At 42.5% G+C, this 19,137-nt stretch overlaps 1 protein-coding gene across 2 annotated transcripts in view; it reads right to left on the minus strand.

Moving 5' to 3' along the window:
• pfkpb (phosphofructokinase, platelet b) overlaps window positions 1–19,137 on the minus strand; it is a 116,919-nt gene that overhangs the window by 80,321 nt on the left and 17,461 nt on the right. For both annotated transcript variants that reach the window (XM_073054837.1, XM_073054836.1), the window contains exon 2: window positions 9,554–9,627. In XM_073054837.1, the coding sequence (XP_072910938.1) occupies window positions 9,554–9,627 (74 nt within the window). The remainder of the gene's footprint in view (window positions 1–9,553; window positions 9,628–19,137) is intronic.

The following is a 19,137-nucleotide window of genomic DNA, read 5'->3' on the forward strand; positions in this document are numbered from 1 at the left end:
CTCCACATGCACTATCTAATCGTTTCAAAATTAGGTAGGTTTCAATGAGATTCCACGCCCCCCCCCAACTTTCTTCTAAACTCTAGCAGATGAAGGCTTACAGCCATTAAATGCTCTCCATATATAAACCCATTCTTTCCCAAAATTGTTCTTGTGAATATCTTCTGGATCCTCTCCAAGGCCAGCACATCTTAGATAAGTGGTCCAAAACTGCTCACAATACTTCAAGTACGATCTGATCAATACATTATAATGCCTCAGCATTACACTCAAGGTAAATTTATTATCAAAGTATCTAAATGTCACAATATACAACACTGAGATTAATTTTCTTGCAGGCATACTCAATAAATTCATAATAGAATAATAACCACAATAGAATCAATGAAAGATCGCACCAACTTGGGCATTCAACCAGTGTGCGATAAGTCAACAAACTGCAAATACAAACTTGATTTTATCTTCTAGTCCTCTTGAAATGACTGCTAACGTTGCATTTGCATTCCTTACAAGTGACACAACCTTCAGGTTAATCTTCAGAGAATCCTGGACAAGAACTTCGAACTCCCTTTGCACCTTTGATTTCTGAATTTATTTCCTGTTTGGAAAATAGCTTACATCTTCATTCCTTCTACCAAAGTGCATGACCATACACTTCCCTACACTGCTACTTCTTCGCACCTTCTCGAATCTGTCCAAGTCAAAATGGACTAGATAGGCTGAAGGGTCCATGTCTGTACTATACTTTTCTACTACTATGACATGAATTTTCTCCTCATTTAGAAAATAGACTATGCCTTTAGTCCTTCTACCAAAGTGTATGACCATACATTTCCCTACACTATATTCCATCTGCCACTTCTTTGCCCATTCTCCCAATCTGGTCCTTCTGTATACTGCCTGCTTCGTTAACGCTACCTGCCCCTCAACCTACCTTCATATCGCCCGCAAATGTGGCCACAAAGCCATCAATTCCATCATCCAAATCATTCACATACAAGGTGAAAAGAAGTGGTCACAACACTAGCCCCTGTGGAATACCACTGGTCACCCACAGCCAAACGGAAAATACCCCCCATTCCCCCAATCTTTAGCTCTTGACAGTCAGCCCATCTTCCATCAATGCTAGTATCTTTCTTGCAATATCACAGGCTCTTATCCTGTTAAGCAGCCTCATGGGCAGCACCTTGTCAAAGGCCTTATGAAACTCCAATTGAACAACGTCCACTGACTCTCCTGTGTCTATCCTACTTGCTATTTCCTCAAAGAATTACAACAGATCTCACAGGCCGAAGATTTCCCTCTAAGGGAACTATGCCTCCACATACCCCTAAATCTCATCCTTAATAATGGACTCCAACTTCTCCCCAAGCACTAAAATTAGGATAACTTCCTGAGAATTTCCTTCCTTTTGTTTCCCTCCCTCTTAAAGAGTGGACTGACATTTGTAATTTTCTGGTCCTCTGGAAGCAATTCAGAATGTAATGATTCTTATTAATATTAATTAATAATGCCTCAGCAATTTATTCAGCTAGCTTTTTCAGAATCCTAGGTGTAATCCATCTGGTCCATCTGATATATTCTGACCTTGTAGCTTCCCAAGCACCTTCTCCTTAGTAATGGCATCTACGTTCACTTCTACCCTGACACTCTCAAATATCTGACATACTGCTACTGTCTTCTATAGTGAAGACTGACGCTAAATACTCATTACGTTCATCTGCCAATTCTTTGCCGCAATTTTATCTCTCCAGACTTATTTCCCAATGGTCTGATATCCACTCTCGCTTCTTTTTTACTCTATGTATCTGGAAAAACATTTGGTATTATCCTCTTTAATATTATTATTACCATCACATTTCATATTTTCTCTCTTTACGGCTTTTTTTTGTTGCCTTCTGTTGGTTTTTAAAAGCTTCCCAATGCTCTAACATCCCACTATTTTTTGCTGCATTATATGCCCTCTCTTTTACTTTATGCTGTCATTGATTTCCCTTGCCATCACTGACGCATGTCATGAAACTTGTTATTTTACAGCAGTAGTACAGGGCAAGACTCGAGAATTACTGTCAGAAAAATAACTGTGCAAAGGCAAATAATGAGGTAGAGCACATCTGTTTATGAGCAGCTCATAAACAGCACAAGAAACATTGAGTATGGATCTTCAGGCTCCTGTACCTCCTACACAATGGTAGCAACGTGAACAGGGCACGCTTCAGACGGTGAGGCACTTTAATCATAGGTGTCACCTTCCGGAAGCACCGACTCTTGAACATGTCTTCAGTGGAGGGGAGGGCTTTGTCTGTGATGGAACTGGTTGAGTCTATAAATCCTTGCAACCTCTGGTGATGCAGTGCATTGGAAGCTCCAACCCTAGGATGAAATCAGTCACTCTTTGTTGACATAACAAATCTCTTCAAATTTCTAATGAAGTAGAGCCGCTGGTGTGCCCACATCAATGTGTTTGGGCCCAGGATATATTCCTTGAGATGTTAACACTCGGGGACTTGAAACTGTTCACCTCTTCCACCAATGGCCCTCAATCAGGACTGTTGTGTGTTCTCCCAACTTGGCCTTGCTGATGTTGAGTTTGAAGCTATTGTTGCAACACCACTCAACCAGCTAATTTCACTCCTGAAAGCCTCCTCATAACCGTCTGAAATTCTGTCAACAATGGAAGGAGTCATTGGTGAATTTATATATGGCGTTTGAGCTGTGCCTAGCCACACAGACAAATGTAGAGAGGATATCAGTGTGCTAAGCACATGCCCTTGAGGTGCCCCTGCGTTGACTGTCATTTGAGTAGAAGATACTATTACTGCTCTGCGCAGACAGTGGATAAGGAAGTCAACAATCCAGTTGCATAGAGAGGTACAGAAGCTCAGGTATTGAAGTCTGTTGATTAGTAGGGAGGGGATTATAGTGCTGAATGCCAGGCTGTAATCTATAAACAGCAGTCTGAGACATGTTTTACTGCTGGTGCTCCAGAACGGAGTAGAGAGCGAGTGCTTGCATCCACTGTGAACCTGTCAGCGTGTCTGCTCGCATAAGTACACGATGATCACTATCCTCACACTCAGTGAAGCAAACAACAACAGGCTTTCACTTACCATCCACAGCAGTCCTCTACAGATCTATCTACTCTACTAATACCAACCACCAATGATAAATCTCCACATTGAGACACTGACAAAAAAATAAATCATTTCCTCATTAGTGTTGTGGCACAATCAGCCTGCATCCAATTCCCACCACTGTCTGTGAGGAGTCTGTACATTCTTCCCATAACCTCATAGGTTTCCTTCGGGTGCTCTAGTTTCCTCCCACATTCCAAAGACATACGGTTAATGGTTCACATTGGTGTAATTGGGCAGTGCAAGCTTGTTGGGCCAGAAGGACCTGCTACCTTGATGTGCCTCTGAAGAAATAAACAAACTCCCTCTGATTATAGGTAAATACATTTTTCCACTGGGTTCAAGAAGTCATTCAGGGATCTTCTCAAAGTCTCCATGAACAATTGTGACATCCCCACCATTCCGTGGGAGTCTCTGGCTCATGGCCACTTGAAGCCAAAAAGAGAATTTTATTGGTATTGACAACTTTACGTCCCTTCCTACATGCATAAATATTTGATGGATGGCACCATCTCTTAAACTACCTATTCATCTATGACATCAAGCAGTTCCTACCTCACCAGTGGAGAGACCCAAGTTCAATTCCTGCTGCTCTCTGTAAAGAGTTTATACGTTCTCCCCATGACCATGTGGGTTTCCTCCAGGTGCTCTGGCTTCCTCCCACAGTCCAAAGACATACCAGTTAGAAGGTTAATTGGTCATTGCAGATTATCTTGTGATTAGGCTTAGGTTAAATCGGGAATTGCTGGGCGCTGCGGCTCAAAGGGCCAGAAAAGCCTACTCCACTTGTCTCGATAAAATTAAGTATGTGTAGGTTCCATGTTGTTCTCATCGACCACCCAAGAACCCATGGAGTTGGCAGATGCAAGGCATCCTTAACCTTAAACGACTGGCTGGAGAAGGAGAAAATTGGATGATACGTGTTCACCCTCCAATATAATGCAGTATTAGCATCAGGCATAATATTGATGAAAAAATATACTCTTTAAACTATAGTTCAGCTGAGATTTGTTACGGTATTAACTCTTGACTACATTCTTTTATTCCACTTCCTTTGATATTACGATGTATTTTTATCCCAACAAAAACTACAGCTCGATTCATGAATACAAGTGTCTGCAGGATCAAATCTGGCATCCAGACAACTCCAGAAATACTTCTTCTTTAACTGCTTGAGTCACTTTATTAGGAGTGATGCAAATCCAAACAATCGACTTGAATTGCAAATAGACTGTTTGATGTCTATTTTGAGAGTATTTCAAAGACGAACTGAATTTTAAATTCCTTCTAAATTAGACACAGAGCATCTTCAGGGTTTGAAATGGGCCTGAATTGAAGCTGGTAAAATTCAGTTTAAGTTTAGATTCAATGTATTGAGTAAAGTCATATTCAAATGCATTCAAGAGCACAAAGACTAAATTCTGTCAACAATGAAATGTAGAGACACAAAACATTCTATTACTTCTTTCAAAATACTCCCTGCCTGAAAGGACACAAGAAAAATGATCAAGTTGCTCTTAGGATTGAATCATTTTTGAGTTTGAGAGTCATAAGGTAATGCTGCAGCTCTGCAACCCTAGTTAGACCACATTTGGAGTATTGTGATCAGTTCTGATCACCTCAATATAAATGCATGTGAAAGCTTTAGAGAGGGTACAGAAGAGTTTTACCAGGAAGCTGCCTGGATTATGAGGATAGGTTGAGCTAGCTACAGCTTTTCTCTTTGGAGCGGAGGATGAGGGGTGACTTGATAGAGGTATATAAGATAGTAAGAGGTATTGATCAAGTGGACAGCCAAGGCTGCCATACAGGTGGTGACATAAGTTTAAGGTTAATTGGAGTATAGAGGGGATGTCAGAGGCAAATGTACTTTTTTGTTTAAACACACAGAGGAAGTGGTGTGTGTGTGCAGGACGCACTGCCAGGAGTGGTGGTAGAGGCGGACACATTAGGGACATGTACATGATTCTTAGGTTGGCACGTGGATGATAGAAAATTGGAGGTCTACGTGGGAGGGAAGGATTACATTGATCTTAGAGTAGGTTAAAAGGTCAGCAAAACATCATGAGCTGAAGGGCCTGTACTACACTGCAACTTTCTACGTTTTTATTTGCTTTCATAAATAAAGCTAGACAGCAGTGGTAGACCAGGTGGTATGGTGTAACTGCAGCATGTGGGAGTCTGGACAGCTCAGCTCTCCCATGCTACTTCATTAACGGTGAACACTTTTCAAAGATCATCAGCTCGAAGTGCAGACGACGTTATTAATTGAAGGTTAGGGGAAGGAGGCATTCACTGAAACACTGGTTAAGGAAACATTCACATCCTCCGGGTTGGGCAGCGTGACAGATCTGCTTAACTAAGAAATACGGGGGTTGGGGGTGTCTACATAGCAGTTCAGGAAATTATTCGTGTCGGGGGGGGGAGCGAAAAGGAGCAGGGGCTGGAGGATGATGTCGTGAGATGGAAACTGTTGTCGGGGAACAGAGTGGCACAACGAATAGACCCGCTGTCTCAGTGCTAGAGACCTGCACACAATGCTGACCTCGTGCGGTCTGTGTGGAGTTTGCATGTTCACCCTATAATTACATGGGTTTCTTCCACGTGCTACCCTTTTTTCCTGCATCCTAAAGACGTTGGTGGGTTTAGTCAACTACTGCAAATTGACCCTGGTGAGAATGGGAAAATCTAGGGAGATCTGAAATGAATGTGAGGAGAACAAATAATAGTTCTAACGTAAGATTAGTATAAATGGTCGGATGATCGTTACGGTGGACGCAATAGCCCAGAGGGCTTCTTCCCTTGGCTTTCTGCCTCTATCAGCTGTGATGAAAACAGAAAACTGAGCCACCCAGCTGATGCTACAGGAAAAACAATCTCTTCAGAGCCGGAGAAGAGTCAGAATCAAAACTGGAGGATTCCGTATCGGCATCCCTAAAGAAAGCAAAACATTAAGAGACCCAGAATGAGGCACGACTGAAACAGTTTGAACAGCCAGCATTGTTAACAGAAAACCAGAACCACATAAATAACCAGCTCTGGATTGAAACAAGTGCCAAACACCAAAGCTTGAAGCTTGACAGCGTCCACTCAATTGATTTGCAACTATCATCCTAAACACCAACTTCTTTCCTCCCAACTCATCATCTGCACTTGGGGAAATCACTTGAAAGAGATACCTGCAAGCCCTGGCAAAATCAGCACTAACGGGTGAAACCACATCCCATAAAATAGAAGCCGAGACCAAATTTCACAGCAACAAGCATAAGAAACATATTTAATACAGTTCATTCGTTTTTGATGTTTGAGTTCAAATCTCAGAGTTAAAAGTAAATTTATTATCAAGGTACATGTATGTCACAATATGCAACCCTGAGATTCATCTTCTTGCGGGCATACTCAGTAAATCCAACAACCATAACAGAATCAATGAAAGACTGCACCTAACCAAGTGGATAACCAGTGTGCAAAAGATAACAAACTACAAATACAAAGATAAAGAATAATAATAAATAAATAAGCCATAAATATCAAGAACATGAAGGCGAGTCCATAGGTTGTGGGGGCAGTTCAGTGATGGAGTCAATGAAGTTATCCCCTCTGGTTCAAGAGCCTGATGGTTGAGGGGTAATAACTATTCCTGAACCTGGTGGTGAGAGTCCTGAGGCTCCTGCATCTTCTTCATGATGGCAGCAGCGAGAAGAGAGGATGAACTGGGTGGTGGGCAGCCCTGATGATAAATGCTGCTTTCCTATAGAAGTGCTTAATTCTGGGGAAGGCTTTAGCTGTGATGGACAGGACCATATCCACTACTTTTTGTAGGATTTTCTGTTCAAGGGCTTCAGTGTTTCCATACCAGGCTGAGATGCAACCAGTCAATATTCTTTCCACTACACAAATTTGTCAAAGTTTTAAATATCATGCCGAATCTTCACAATCTTCTAAAGAAGCGGAAGTGCCTCCACACTTTCTTCATAATTGCACTTACAGGTCCTTTGAACTGGCAACATCAAGGAATTTAAAGCTGCTGACCCTCTCGATTTCTGATGCTCAGATGAGACCTGACTCATGAACCTCTGGTTTCCTCCTCCTGAAGTCAAAAATCAGCTCCTTGGTCTTGCTGACATTGAGTGAGAGGTTGTTGCTGTGGCACCACTCAGCCAGATTTCAAATCTCCCACCTATATGCTGGTTCAGTTGCAAACAATATAGAGAAAATCCAAAAGGCTGTGATCTGCATTCTCAGAAATTTTGAATGAAAAATTAGACCAGAAATAGGACCATCAAACTACACTAGGAAGCACTACAGAACAGATTTAGGAGGCATATAAATTAAGAACTACATTACAAAAGTCAGTCAAAAGTGAAATGAATTTATAGGCTAAATATGAACATAAGAAATATAGACTGAAACTGATTAATGACCAATGTACAAGGCATATAAGACCATAAGATATAGGAGCAGAAGTAGGCCATTCAGCCCATCGAGTCTGCTCTGTCATTCAATCATGGGATAATCCAATTCTTCCAGTCATCCCCACTCCCCTGCCTTCGCCATACCCTTTGATGCGCTGGCTAATCAAGAATCTATCTATCTCTGCCTTAAATGCACCCATCGATTTGGCCTCCACGGCCATTCATGGCAACAAATTCCACAGATTTACCACCCTCTGACTTAAGTAATTTCTCCACATCTGTTCTAAATGAACGTCCTGCCAACCTTAAGTTGTGCCCCCTTGTCCTAGACTCCCCTACCACGGGAAATAACTTTGCTATATCTTATCTGTTCAGGCCTTTTAACATTTGGAATGTTTCAACGAGATCCCCCCCTCATTCTCCTGAGCTCCGGGGAATATAGACCAAGAGCTGCCAGACGTTCCTTATACAGTAATTTTTTATTCCTTGATCATTCTCATGAAGATTCTCTGAACCTTCTCCAATATCGGTATATCCTTTCTAAAATAAGGAGCCCAAAACTGCACACAATACTCCAAGTGTGATCTCACAAGTGCGTTACAGAGCCTCAACATCACAACCTTGCTCTTATATTCTATACCTCTAGAAATGAATGCCAACATTGCCTTTGCTTTGATCACCGACTCAACATGGAGGTTAACCTTTAGGGTGTCCTGCACAAGGACTCCCAAATCCCTTTGCATCTCTGCATTTTGAATTCTCTCCTCATCTAAATAGTCTGCCTGTTTATTTCTTTCACTTAAGTGCATGACCATACACTTTCCAACATTGTATTTCATAATATCAAAGTCTTCTTTACCCAATGAGTGATGAGGACATGGAATTGGCTGCTTTAGGTGTGGATGAAGTGAAGAGTGGAGATAAATTTTTCAGAAGGCTGACCACACGAGGGAGAAGGGAATAGAGAGTTACAGCGATAAGGTTTAGACAACACAAGGAAAAGCTCAAGTGCAGCATAAATGCCACATGGACTCATCAGGCTAAATGGTCTCTTCCAGTGCACTTTGTAATTGTTTTATACTTGAGAAGAAATTCAAACTGTAATCATAAAAGTATGGGAATTAAAATTGATGTTTATAAAGATCCCAATCATAAAAAGCTACCTTCAGTAAAAATGCCAGAAAAACTATTTATAGTGCATAATTACAAAGCTGGTTCTTCACATCGGTTTACTGGATAGATTTATTACAGTGACTTTGAGCCTGCACGACCTTCAGTTCATGCAGTACCTCTATATTCAATAATGTACCAATAAGAATAACAGACCATAAAGAAGATTGGAAATGAGACGTAGTTTCACAATTTTTATCTTTCCTATAATTCTGTGTGCACGGAAGTGCGTTTATTGCTCCTGTCAACGTCTTATCAAAGTCTTGTGTAAATAAGACCATAGGCCCAAATTCCCTATACATTTAAAAATGTATGACCTCCACAACCCTGTTTGGATGAAGAGATTTCTTCCAACTTCTGTCCCATCTGGCTGACCTTTAATTTTGAATGCATGACCTCCAGGTTTTAGACATTCCAGCCTGGGAAAACATCTCTGCATTTCTCCTTTCAAGTCCCACAGGAGTTCTGAATGCTTCAATATGACTATCTCTCATTCTTTTCAACGGTCTGATTAACCTCTCCAATATGGGAATCACCCAATTCCAAGAATTAATCTGGTCAATTTTGATGTACTTTCTCTGTCATAAGTATATTCTTCAAGGGAGAGCAGACCAGATTATAATGTTGCTTTATAACAATAGAATTATTAAACATTTGTGATATAGTATTAACCAAGGAATCAGGTGGCATTATACAAGATGAGCTCAAAACGGATGTAGCCATGGTTTTGAAATAAGAACAGTAAACAACTGATTATACTCAGTGCAAACAAATTATTTCATCATTTTCCTTTAATCATGACTCAAAGTAAAAATCTTAAAAGAATTAACAAACCTCATGAATGAAGTAGACTTTGGATCCGACGTAAATTCCCATACGCACCACAGCACGGACAGCAGCATTCATACCTATGGCAAAAATTAAATCAGATATCAGCACCATTATAGGCAATTTATATGCTAACACATAATGAAGTGCCTAATGGCTTGTTATTTTCTTGCAACAGCAGAGATTCAGCTCATCAGATCTATGCTGGGTCTCGGAGTTAGCCAGTTAATCCCATTCACCTATTTCTCTGATCAATATTCTCTCTCACATCACTTCATTTACATTCATCTTTGTCAAGTCTAAATGGGTATTGCTGCAGGAATCACCACCATTGTGGAATGCTTCTTCTACTGTTCACAATTACCCAGAGCATTATGGTCTCCTTATTTAAGGAAGGATACACTGGCTTTGAATATAGTGTAGAGGAGGTTCACTACGTTGATTCCGGAGATGAGTGGGTTAGCTGATGAGGAAAGAATGAGTCACCTGGAGCTATATTCAACAGAATTCTGAAGAATGAAGGCAACCTTATGGAAACTTAAAATTATGGAAGGGAAAGATAAGATAGAGGCAGGAAAATTGCTTCCACTGGTAAGTGAGACTAGGACTAGGAGTCACTATTAGCCAAGAGGTCCGTGGACCACATGTTGGCAATCCGTTTTAGACCATCTGTGTGAGTTACTTTGTCCCAGCAAAGGCATCTGAAAAACATCGCATGCAGATAATTTCAGCTAGTTGCAGAACAGTATAAATGTTGGAAAGAGTTGGTGATTGTTAGGAATAACAAGGAGAATGACAGAGAGAAAGTCTTTTATAATTCGGAAATCTTTTACAAATCAGAGGCCTTCTGTGAGCATTAAATTTCTTCAGAATTATGGTCTTCCTTGGGGGCTTAGCTACTGCTTGCTTGGTGGGTGGAGGGTGATGATGCATTTTTGCTAAAGTGGGGAAGAGGTGTGTGTGTGTGTGTGTGTGTGTGTGTGTGTGTGTGTGTGTGTGTGTGTGTGTGTGTGTGTGTGTGTGTGTGTGTGTGTGTGTGTGTGTGTGTGTGTGTGTGTGTGTGTGTGTGTGTGTGTGTGTGTGTGTGTGTGTGTGTGTGTGTGTGTGTGTGTGTGTGTGTGTTCATTCGTTCTCTAACGTTTTCACTGTCACTCATTCTTTGGGGTACCCTTCTGTTTTTGTGGATGTCTGTGAAGAACAACAATTTCAGGTTGTATATTGTATACATTCTCTGATATTAAATGGAACTACTGAATTATTGTATTCGTCTAAAATGAACATTATCATGAAAAATAAAAAAAAAATACTTGGTTAACTGGAAATATCTCTTCTTTGGTAGTGTAGGAGACCCATCACCCAAGCAGTGGCTATTGGCAACTAAACATTGCCTCAAAGACTAGACAGGGAAGTAAGCTCGTGCTTGAAGAGAAGGCGGATGCAGCATAACCTCCCTATAGTGAGGATACCCATAGACTGGATAGTGCTTAACATACTCTTTTGTGTTTGGGGCAATGAACCCAGTAACATAACATGGCATGGCTGAGTAATCCTGCCTCTTTGCTGGTAAAATAAAAGAAATACTGAACAAGTTCTGCACACTACTTATACATAAGATACTCACAGGTATTTGTTTAGCCAATTTAATGATCAGAGCAAGCTCACATGCCTATATCTTTATGTTATGGAAACATTTTGAAAAGTCAAACTTTAAAAGCTATGTCCAGCGAAATTAATCACAAACATGAAAATGTTAATTATATATTTTTTAATGATATCATCTGAACACATTTTTATAAAAATATTCAAATTATGTACAATTTCATATGCAATCCAAATATATTAAGAATCAACTGATTAATGTCTAATATGGCTGGCATGCACAGTGAATTACTATTTGTATTCAGAACTGGCTTGCCCATAGAAAACAGAAGGCTGTGGTTGATGGACCTTACTCGGGTGGAGATTTGTGACTAGTGGAGTTCCACGGGGGTCTCTGCTATTAGCAGTATATGGAAAAAAAAAGAATGAGTGAGTTAGTAAGTTTGCAGATGACATCAACACCGGTGGCATTTTGGATAGAGAAGAAGATTGCAAAGGGATGCAAGCAGGATGCAAGTCAGTTGCAGATATGGGTGGAGAAATGTTGAAGGTGTTCGAATCAGGGCAAGTGTGAGACGTTACACTCTGGGGGGGTCAAATCCAGTATCTGTGGTAGCTGAGCAGATCCTATTTACTAATTTCAAATGAACCTGAAGTAAACAACAGTGCAGCACTCGACAGGCTATTCAGACTATGATCTTGTGCAATCTTGATGTCAAACTAAACTAAATATCCTCCTCCTGTGTAAAAGGAAGGTAACACAATTGAATCTTGAGACGATGTTCCTATCCAGTGGAAACAACTATCTTACCTCTATCTTATCTATCCCTTTCGTAATATTACATGCTTTACCGATCAGATCCCCTCTCATTCTTCTGAATTCCAGTGAGTGTAGTCCCAGTGACTCAATCTCTCTTAGGCCAACCCCCTCATCTCTGGAATTAACCTGGTGAACCTCCTCTAAAGCAGTGGGGTTAACAGGGAAAATTAATGGGGGAAATGGGATTGCTCCGTGTGCCAGTACGAATCTGATGGGTCAAGTGGCCTCTTCCTTTTGTCAAATGGAAATATGCGCACACTCTGAAATCAAATGTATCCACACATTCCAGTGAAGTCAATGCTTTACCTCCAAAGGCTGATTTATACTTGTGTGTACGGGCTATGCCACAGCCTATGCCGTAACCCTGATTTTCACTTCTGCGTCGCTCTACGCCATAGCGAGCATGCGTTGGTGTGCGCCAAAATGCTAGCTGGCAGTGGGGTTTCTATGCCACTGTGTTGAGTTTCTTCATGAGAGACATGGACGAGGAAATGCATTTCAAACATTTTCGAATGTAGGCAGGCAGATTTGACAATTTGGTTCATCTATCTCACATCGGCGTACGCACAGCCTACAGACATGGCGGAGAAGAGGCAACCAGAAGTGAGTAGGAGGAAATGCGATGCTACCAAGCGGGCCAATCACAGTTGTTGCAGTCTGCGTCGCCACAACGCGTAAGCAACTTTTCTGGAGAGGTGCACGTCACCTTACGGCGTAGGATACGCGTTACTTATGGCGTAGATGCAACGCACAAGTATAAATAAGCTCAGAAACTGATTGGAAAGCTGAGCCTACTGGGCCTGAACACCTCCCTCTGCAACTGGATTTTAGACTTCCTGACTGGGAGACCTCAGTCAGTCCAGATTGGAAACAGCATCTCCAACACCATCACACTGAGCACGGGAGCCCCCCCAGGGCTGTGTGCTCAGTCCACTGCTGTTCACTCTGCTGACCCATGACTGTGCTGCAACACACAACTCGAACCACATCATCAAGTTCACCGATGACACGACCGTGGTGGGTCTCATCAGCAAGAATGACGAGTCAGCTTACACAGAGGAGGTGCAGCGGCTAACGGACTGGTGCAGAGCCAACAACCTGTCTCTGAATGTGAACAAAACAAAAGAGATGGTTGTTGACTTCAGGAGGGCACGGAGCCACCACTCCCCACTGAACATCGACGGTTCCTCAGCAGAGATCGTTAAGAGCAGCAAATTTCTTGGTGTTCACCTGGCAGAGAATCTCACCTGGTCCCTCCACACCAGCTCCATAGCAAAGAAAGCCCAGCAGCATCTCTACTTTTTGCGAAGGCTGAGGAACGTCCATCTCCCACCCCCCATCCTCATCACATTCTACAGGGGTTGTACTGAGAGCATCCTGAGCAGCTGCATCACTGCCTGGTTCGGAAATTGCACCATCTTGGATTGCAAGACCCTGCAGCGGATAGTGAGGACAGCTGAGAAGACCATCGGGGTCTCTCTTCCCGCCATTACGGACATTTACACTAAACAGCATTATGAAGGACCCCACGCACCGCTCATACAATCTCTTCTCCCTCCTGCCATCTGGGAAAAGGCACCGAAGCATTCAGGCTCTCACGACCAGGCTATGTAACAGTTTCTTCCCCCAAGTTATCCGACTCCTCAATACCCAGAGCCTGGACTGACACCAACTTACTGCCCTCTACTGTGCCTATTGTCTTGTTTATTATTTATTGTAATGCCTGCACTGTTTTGTGCACCTTATGCAGTCCTGGGTAGGTCTGTAGTCTAGTGTAGTTTTTTTCTGTGTTGTTTTTTACGTAGTTCAGTCTAGTTTTTGTACTGTTTCATGTAACACCATAGTCCTGAAGAAAGTTGTCTCGTTTTTACTGTGTACTGTACCAGCAGTTATGGTCAAAATGACAATAAAAAGTGACTTGACTTGACTTAACATGAATTAAAAGCTTGAAGCAGCACAACATGCGAAGCCATGTCTGGAACAGCAGGTTACTGGCTCAGAAACAGCAATCAAGCAGTCTGTTACAGTTACCTTGAACATCTCTGGCCACGTTCCCACCACATCTAGTGTTGTAGAATGTCATAGAATCAAACTACAGAACCAGTCCTCCAAGGTGACTCCAACACTTAGCATGTCTGAGTCATACACACTACACTGAGGAACAGGCTCTTTAGCAAAAACAAAGAGATTTTAGCTGCTGACATTACTGGCAAAGACCATTTATTATCGGTGGTTGCCTGGAGAAAATAATAACGGACCTTCTTAAACCGCCTATGGCAGGATTTTAAACACAGGTCACATCAGTATAAAAGTGTTCAGGGAACTGGAATTACATGCACAGCAGATAAAGATAACAGATTTCATCACCAAAAGGTGTAACAATAATTCATTAGTCATATTATTCAAAGTACCTTTTTTATATTTAATTTTTCAGAAGCAAATGCAAATCCTCCAACTTTATACTCAGCAAATAAGCTATCTAATAATACAACCACTAAACCATTCATACACAGCAAACACTATCCTTCTAGATCTGAGTTATTCAATGGAGATCTTGTTTGCAAACCACACTTACAAATTCATCCCACCTCCAAGAGAAACCAGTATTATTTATATCTGGTTTGGCTGAATAGATCTTACTTACTAGTTTCAAACTAACCTAGAGTAAAGAACAGTACCGCACTGGACAGGCCATGATCTTATGCCAATCTGGATGTCAAATTATACTAAGTATCCTCCTCCTGTGTATAATCCATGCCCCTCCATATTGACCTGTCTATTGAAAAACCTCTTAACCTCCACTAATCTGCCTGCTTCCACCACTAGGGTAACCTGTTCTAGGCACCTACCACTATGTGTAAAAAAAAATTACCCCTCATGTCACTTTTAAACTTCCCCCAATAACCTTATAAGCATGTCCTCTGGTGTTTGACATCCGATCACCCCTCTGTCTCCGACACTCTAAGAACAACCCAAGTTTGCCCAACCTTTCCTTATATCCAATACCCTCTAGTCCAAGGAGCTTCAGCACCCATTCCATAGTCTCCATATCCTTCCGGAATGGGATGCCTTACAGTTATAAAACTAATACAGTCCAGAGACAGACCTGTCACCCAAGTAACACCAATCCTATATTAATCTAATTTCATTCACCCCATATTCCTTTCAGATTCCAACAATCACCTATATATTAAGGGCCATTTACCTTGTGCGATTAACTTACCGACCTGTTAAATATCTATAAATGGGAGGAAAACATTGTTTCCAATAGAAACCCGTGCAATCCCAAGGAAGTGAAACTCTACAAGGGTGGTATAGGAGGTCAGGACTGAACCTAATCACTGCCCCAAATGTGCCAGAACATATGACTACTGAAGTAGCAATACAATCCATTTAAGTACTGACATCCAAAAATGATAACCAGTTTGAAGGGAAAAATCTCAGCTTTAATAGGCCATTCTGTCATTTCAATTCACTGCTGATTATGTGCTCAAAATTAAGTACGAGATTATAGAATTACACATTCCCAAGGCAACTGAAAAAGAGTGTGTTGGAATTTCTCTTAAAGTCCATCTCATCCTTCTACTTTTCTCCTTTGACCTTTAATTTAAGCATCTTTCTTTTACCTCAGGATTGCAGAGAGGACTACATAATCCTTTTCCGTGAAGGCACCATATAAGATCTGCCTGGAAAAATTCTACAGTCCCTCTGTGAAAGCACAAAGTCAACAGTGCATTCCATCTAAAACAAACTATGCAGGGTTGTAACTTGATTCAGTCCTTGGCAAGACAAAATCCAAAAGATGAATAGTGATCGCAGTAATTTCTAATTAGATCACCTCACACCTCACTGGCACAGAACAAACAAGGGTGTACCCTGCACATTTCAGAACCTGAATATTTTATTTAACCCTTTATTCCAACCAGGAGGGATCAAAATAATAAGACCATTTATTTTTCATATGGCTTAAATAGAAGCAAACCAAATCAGAATCAGGTTTAATATCGCTGGCATACTGTATGTCATGAAATTTGTTATTTTTGTGGCAGCAGTACAATGCAATACATAATAATAGAGAAAAAATACTATGAATCACAGTGAATATATAAATTTATTTGTACAAAAATGTCTGAGCCTTCAGGCTTCTGTACCTCCTTCCTGATGCTAACAATGAGAAGAGGGCATGTCCGGGATGGTGGGGGTCCTTAATGATGGATGCCGATGTTTTGGGGCACCACTCCTTGAAGATGTCCTGGATACCATAGAGGCTAGTGCCTATGATGGACCTGAATAATTTTACAACTCTCTGCAGCTTACTTCAATCCTGTCAGTAGACACCCCCCCCCCCCCACCACACCAGACAATTCTGCAGCCAGTTACAGTGCTCTCCACAGTACATGTGTAGAAATTTGCTAGTATTTCAGGTGACATACCAAATCTCCTCAAACTCTGAATGAAAGATAGCCACTGCATTGCCTTCTTTATAGCTGCATCTATATGTCAAGTCAGGGTTAGGTACTCAGAGATACTGACACCCAGGAACTTAAAATTGCTCATTCTCTCCACTTCTGATTGAGGACTGGTCTGTTTTCTCTCATCTTACCCCTTTTGAAGTCCTCAATTCATTACTCTTATCACAATGAATCAGGAGAGCTGCAACGTTCATTTGATGGCTGTATTCTCTGATCATTCCCTCTCACCTTCCCTTCTGAGGCAGAACGCTCTGTAAGGGGCTCACCTTTGTCCCTCTGTGCTACACTTCAGTAGGATTCATGCCCACCATAACGCAGAGCTCATCCCTGTGCCTACTTCTTTGACAAGGACTACTGAGCCCACAGTGACGACTCCTTCTCGCATCATCAACTTTCCTCCTCATCCTGAGACAGCCCACTTTGGTCTTCTGCCTGCTCTGGATCTCTGCATCGCTAACTGCCGGCGAGAGGGATTAACTGTCTCGACTTCACCACTCCTCTCTCTAAATCCAATCTCACTCCTTCCGAATGCTCTGCTCTCCATTCTCTCTGCACTAATGCCAACATCACCATCAAACCTGCAGATAGCAGTCTGGCAGACTGACCTCTACCTTGCTGAGGTCAGACAGCAGCTCTCAGACATCTACTCTTAATTACCCTTTGAACAGGACCCCACAAAGGAGCACCAGGCCATTGTTTCCCTCACCATCACTAACATTATTAACTCTGGGGACCTCACATCCACTACCATCAACCTCATTGTTCCCTTACCACACAACTCCCATTTCTACCTCCTACCTACCCAAGATCCATAAACCTACCTGTCCACAGGTAGACCCATTGTTTCTGCTTGTTCCTGCCCCACCGAGCTTATATCTATGTACCTGGACTCGGTCTTATCCACCCCCCCCCCCCCAAGTCCAGTCTCTTCCTACCTACATCTGTGCCACCTCACATGCTCTTGATCTTTTCAACGACTTCAAATTGTCTATGGATGGCCAATCCCTATACATCTCCAACCCCCATCAGGAAGATCTCAAAGCTCTCCACTTCTTTCTGGACACCAGACCCAAACAGTACCCCTCCAGCACCACTCCCCTACATCTGGCAGAACTGGTCCTCACGCTCAATAATTTCTCCTCTGTCTCCTCCCACTTTTCAGACGAAAGGTGTAGCTACGTGCGCTCACAAGGGTCCCAGCTGTGCCTGCCTTTTTGTCAGCTACGTTGAACAGTCTATGTTCCAAGCCTTACACTGGTATCTTTCCCCAACTTTTCCTACACTACATTGACAGCTGCATTGGTGTTGCTTCCTATACCCTTGCTGAGCTCATCAACTTTACCTCTAACTTCCACCCTACTCACAAATTTACCTCTCCATTTCTGACACCTCCTTCCCCTTCTTTGATCTCTCTGCCTCTATCTCTGGAGACAGTTTATCTACTGATATCTTTTATAAATCACTGATTCTCATAGCTACCTCTTCACACCCTGTCACTTCTAAAAACACCATCCCCTTCTTTCAATTTCTCCATCTCTGCCACATCTGCTCTCAGGATGAAGCTTTTTATTCCAGAACTAATTAGGAGTCCTCCTTCAATGAAAGGGACTTTCCTTCCTCTACTATCAACATTGCCCTCACGTGCATCACTTCCATTTTGCACACGTCTGTCCTCACTCCATCCATCCGCCACCCCACCAGCGATGTGGTTCCTCTTCTCCTCACCTACCACCCCACCAGCCACCACGTCCAGCATCAGTGTAAATTATGCCATGCCATCTCCGTGGGAACCCATCACCAAGCACATCTTTCCCTCCCTCCCATTTCCGCAGGGATTGCTCCCTACGCAACTCCCTTGTATATTCATCCTTCCCCACTGATCTTCCTCTTTGTACTTATCCTTGTAAGTGGAACAAGTGCCACACTTGCCCCGACAACTACTCCCTCACTACCATTCAGTGCCCCAAACAGTCCATACAGGTGAGGTGACACTTCTCCTGTGAGTCTATTGGGATCACCTACAGTATCCAGTACTCCTGATGCGGCCTCCTGTGTAATTGGAGAGACCTGAAGCAGGTTGGGACACCACTTCACCGAGCACCTATGCTCCATCTGGCAGAAAAAGTGGGATCTCCAGGTGACCACCTATTTACATTCTACTTCCCATTCCCATTCCGACATGCCAGTCCGTGGCCCCCTCAATTGCCACAATGAAGCCACACTCAGGTTGGTACCTTATATTCGTCTGGGTAGCTTCCAACCTGCTGGCAAGAGTATCAGTTTCTTGAACTTCTGATAAATGTCCCACCTCTTCACCATTCCCCAATCCCATTTCCCTCACCTCACCTACCCTAAAACTCCCTCTGGTGTTATTTCCCTTTCCCATCGCTTTCTATCCTCTAACGGATCTCTCCTTCTCCAGCCCTTTATCGCTTTTACCAATCGACTTCCCAGCTTTTTACTTCACCCCTCCTGCTCTCCTGGTTTCACCCATCACAGACTACATTCCTCCCCTCACCCCCACCACCTGCTTACTCTGACTTCTCATCTGTTCTTCCCAGTTCTGATGAAGGGTCTTAGACCACAAGACATAGGAGCAGAATTAGCCATTTGGCCCATTGAGTCTGCTCCGCCATTCAATCATGTCTGATCCTTTATCCCCCTCCTCAGCCCCAATCTCCGGCCTTCTCCCCATAACC

Source organism: Hemitrygon akajei, chromosome 8 (assembly GCF_048418815.1).
Source record: "Hemitrygon akajei chromosome 8, sHemAka1.3, whole genome shotgun sequence".
NCBI classification, from domain to species: Eukaryota; Metazoa; Chordata; class Chondrichthyes; order Myliobatiformes; family Dasyatidae; genus Hemitrygon; species Hemitrygon akajei.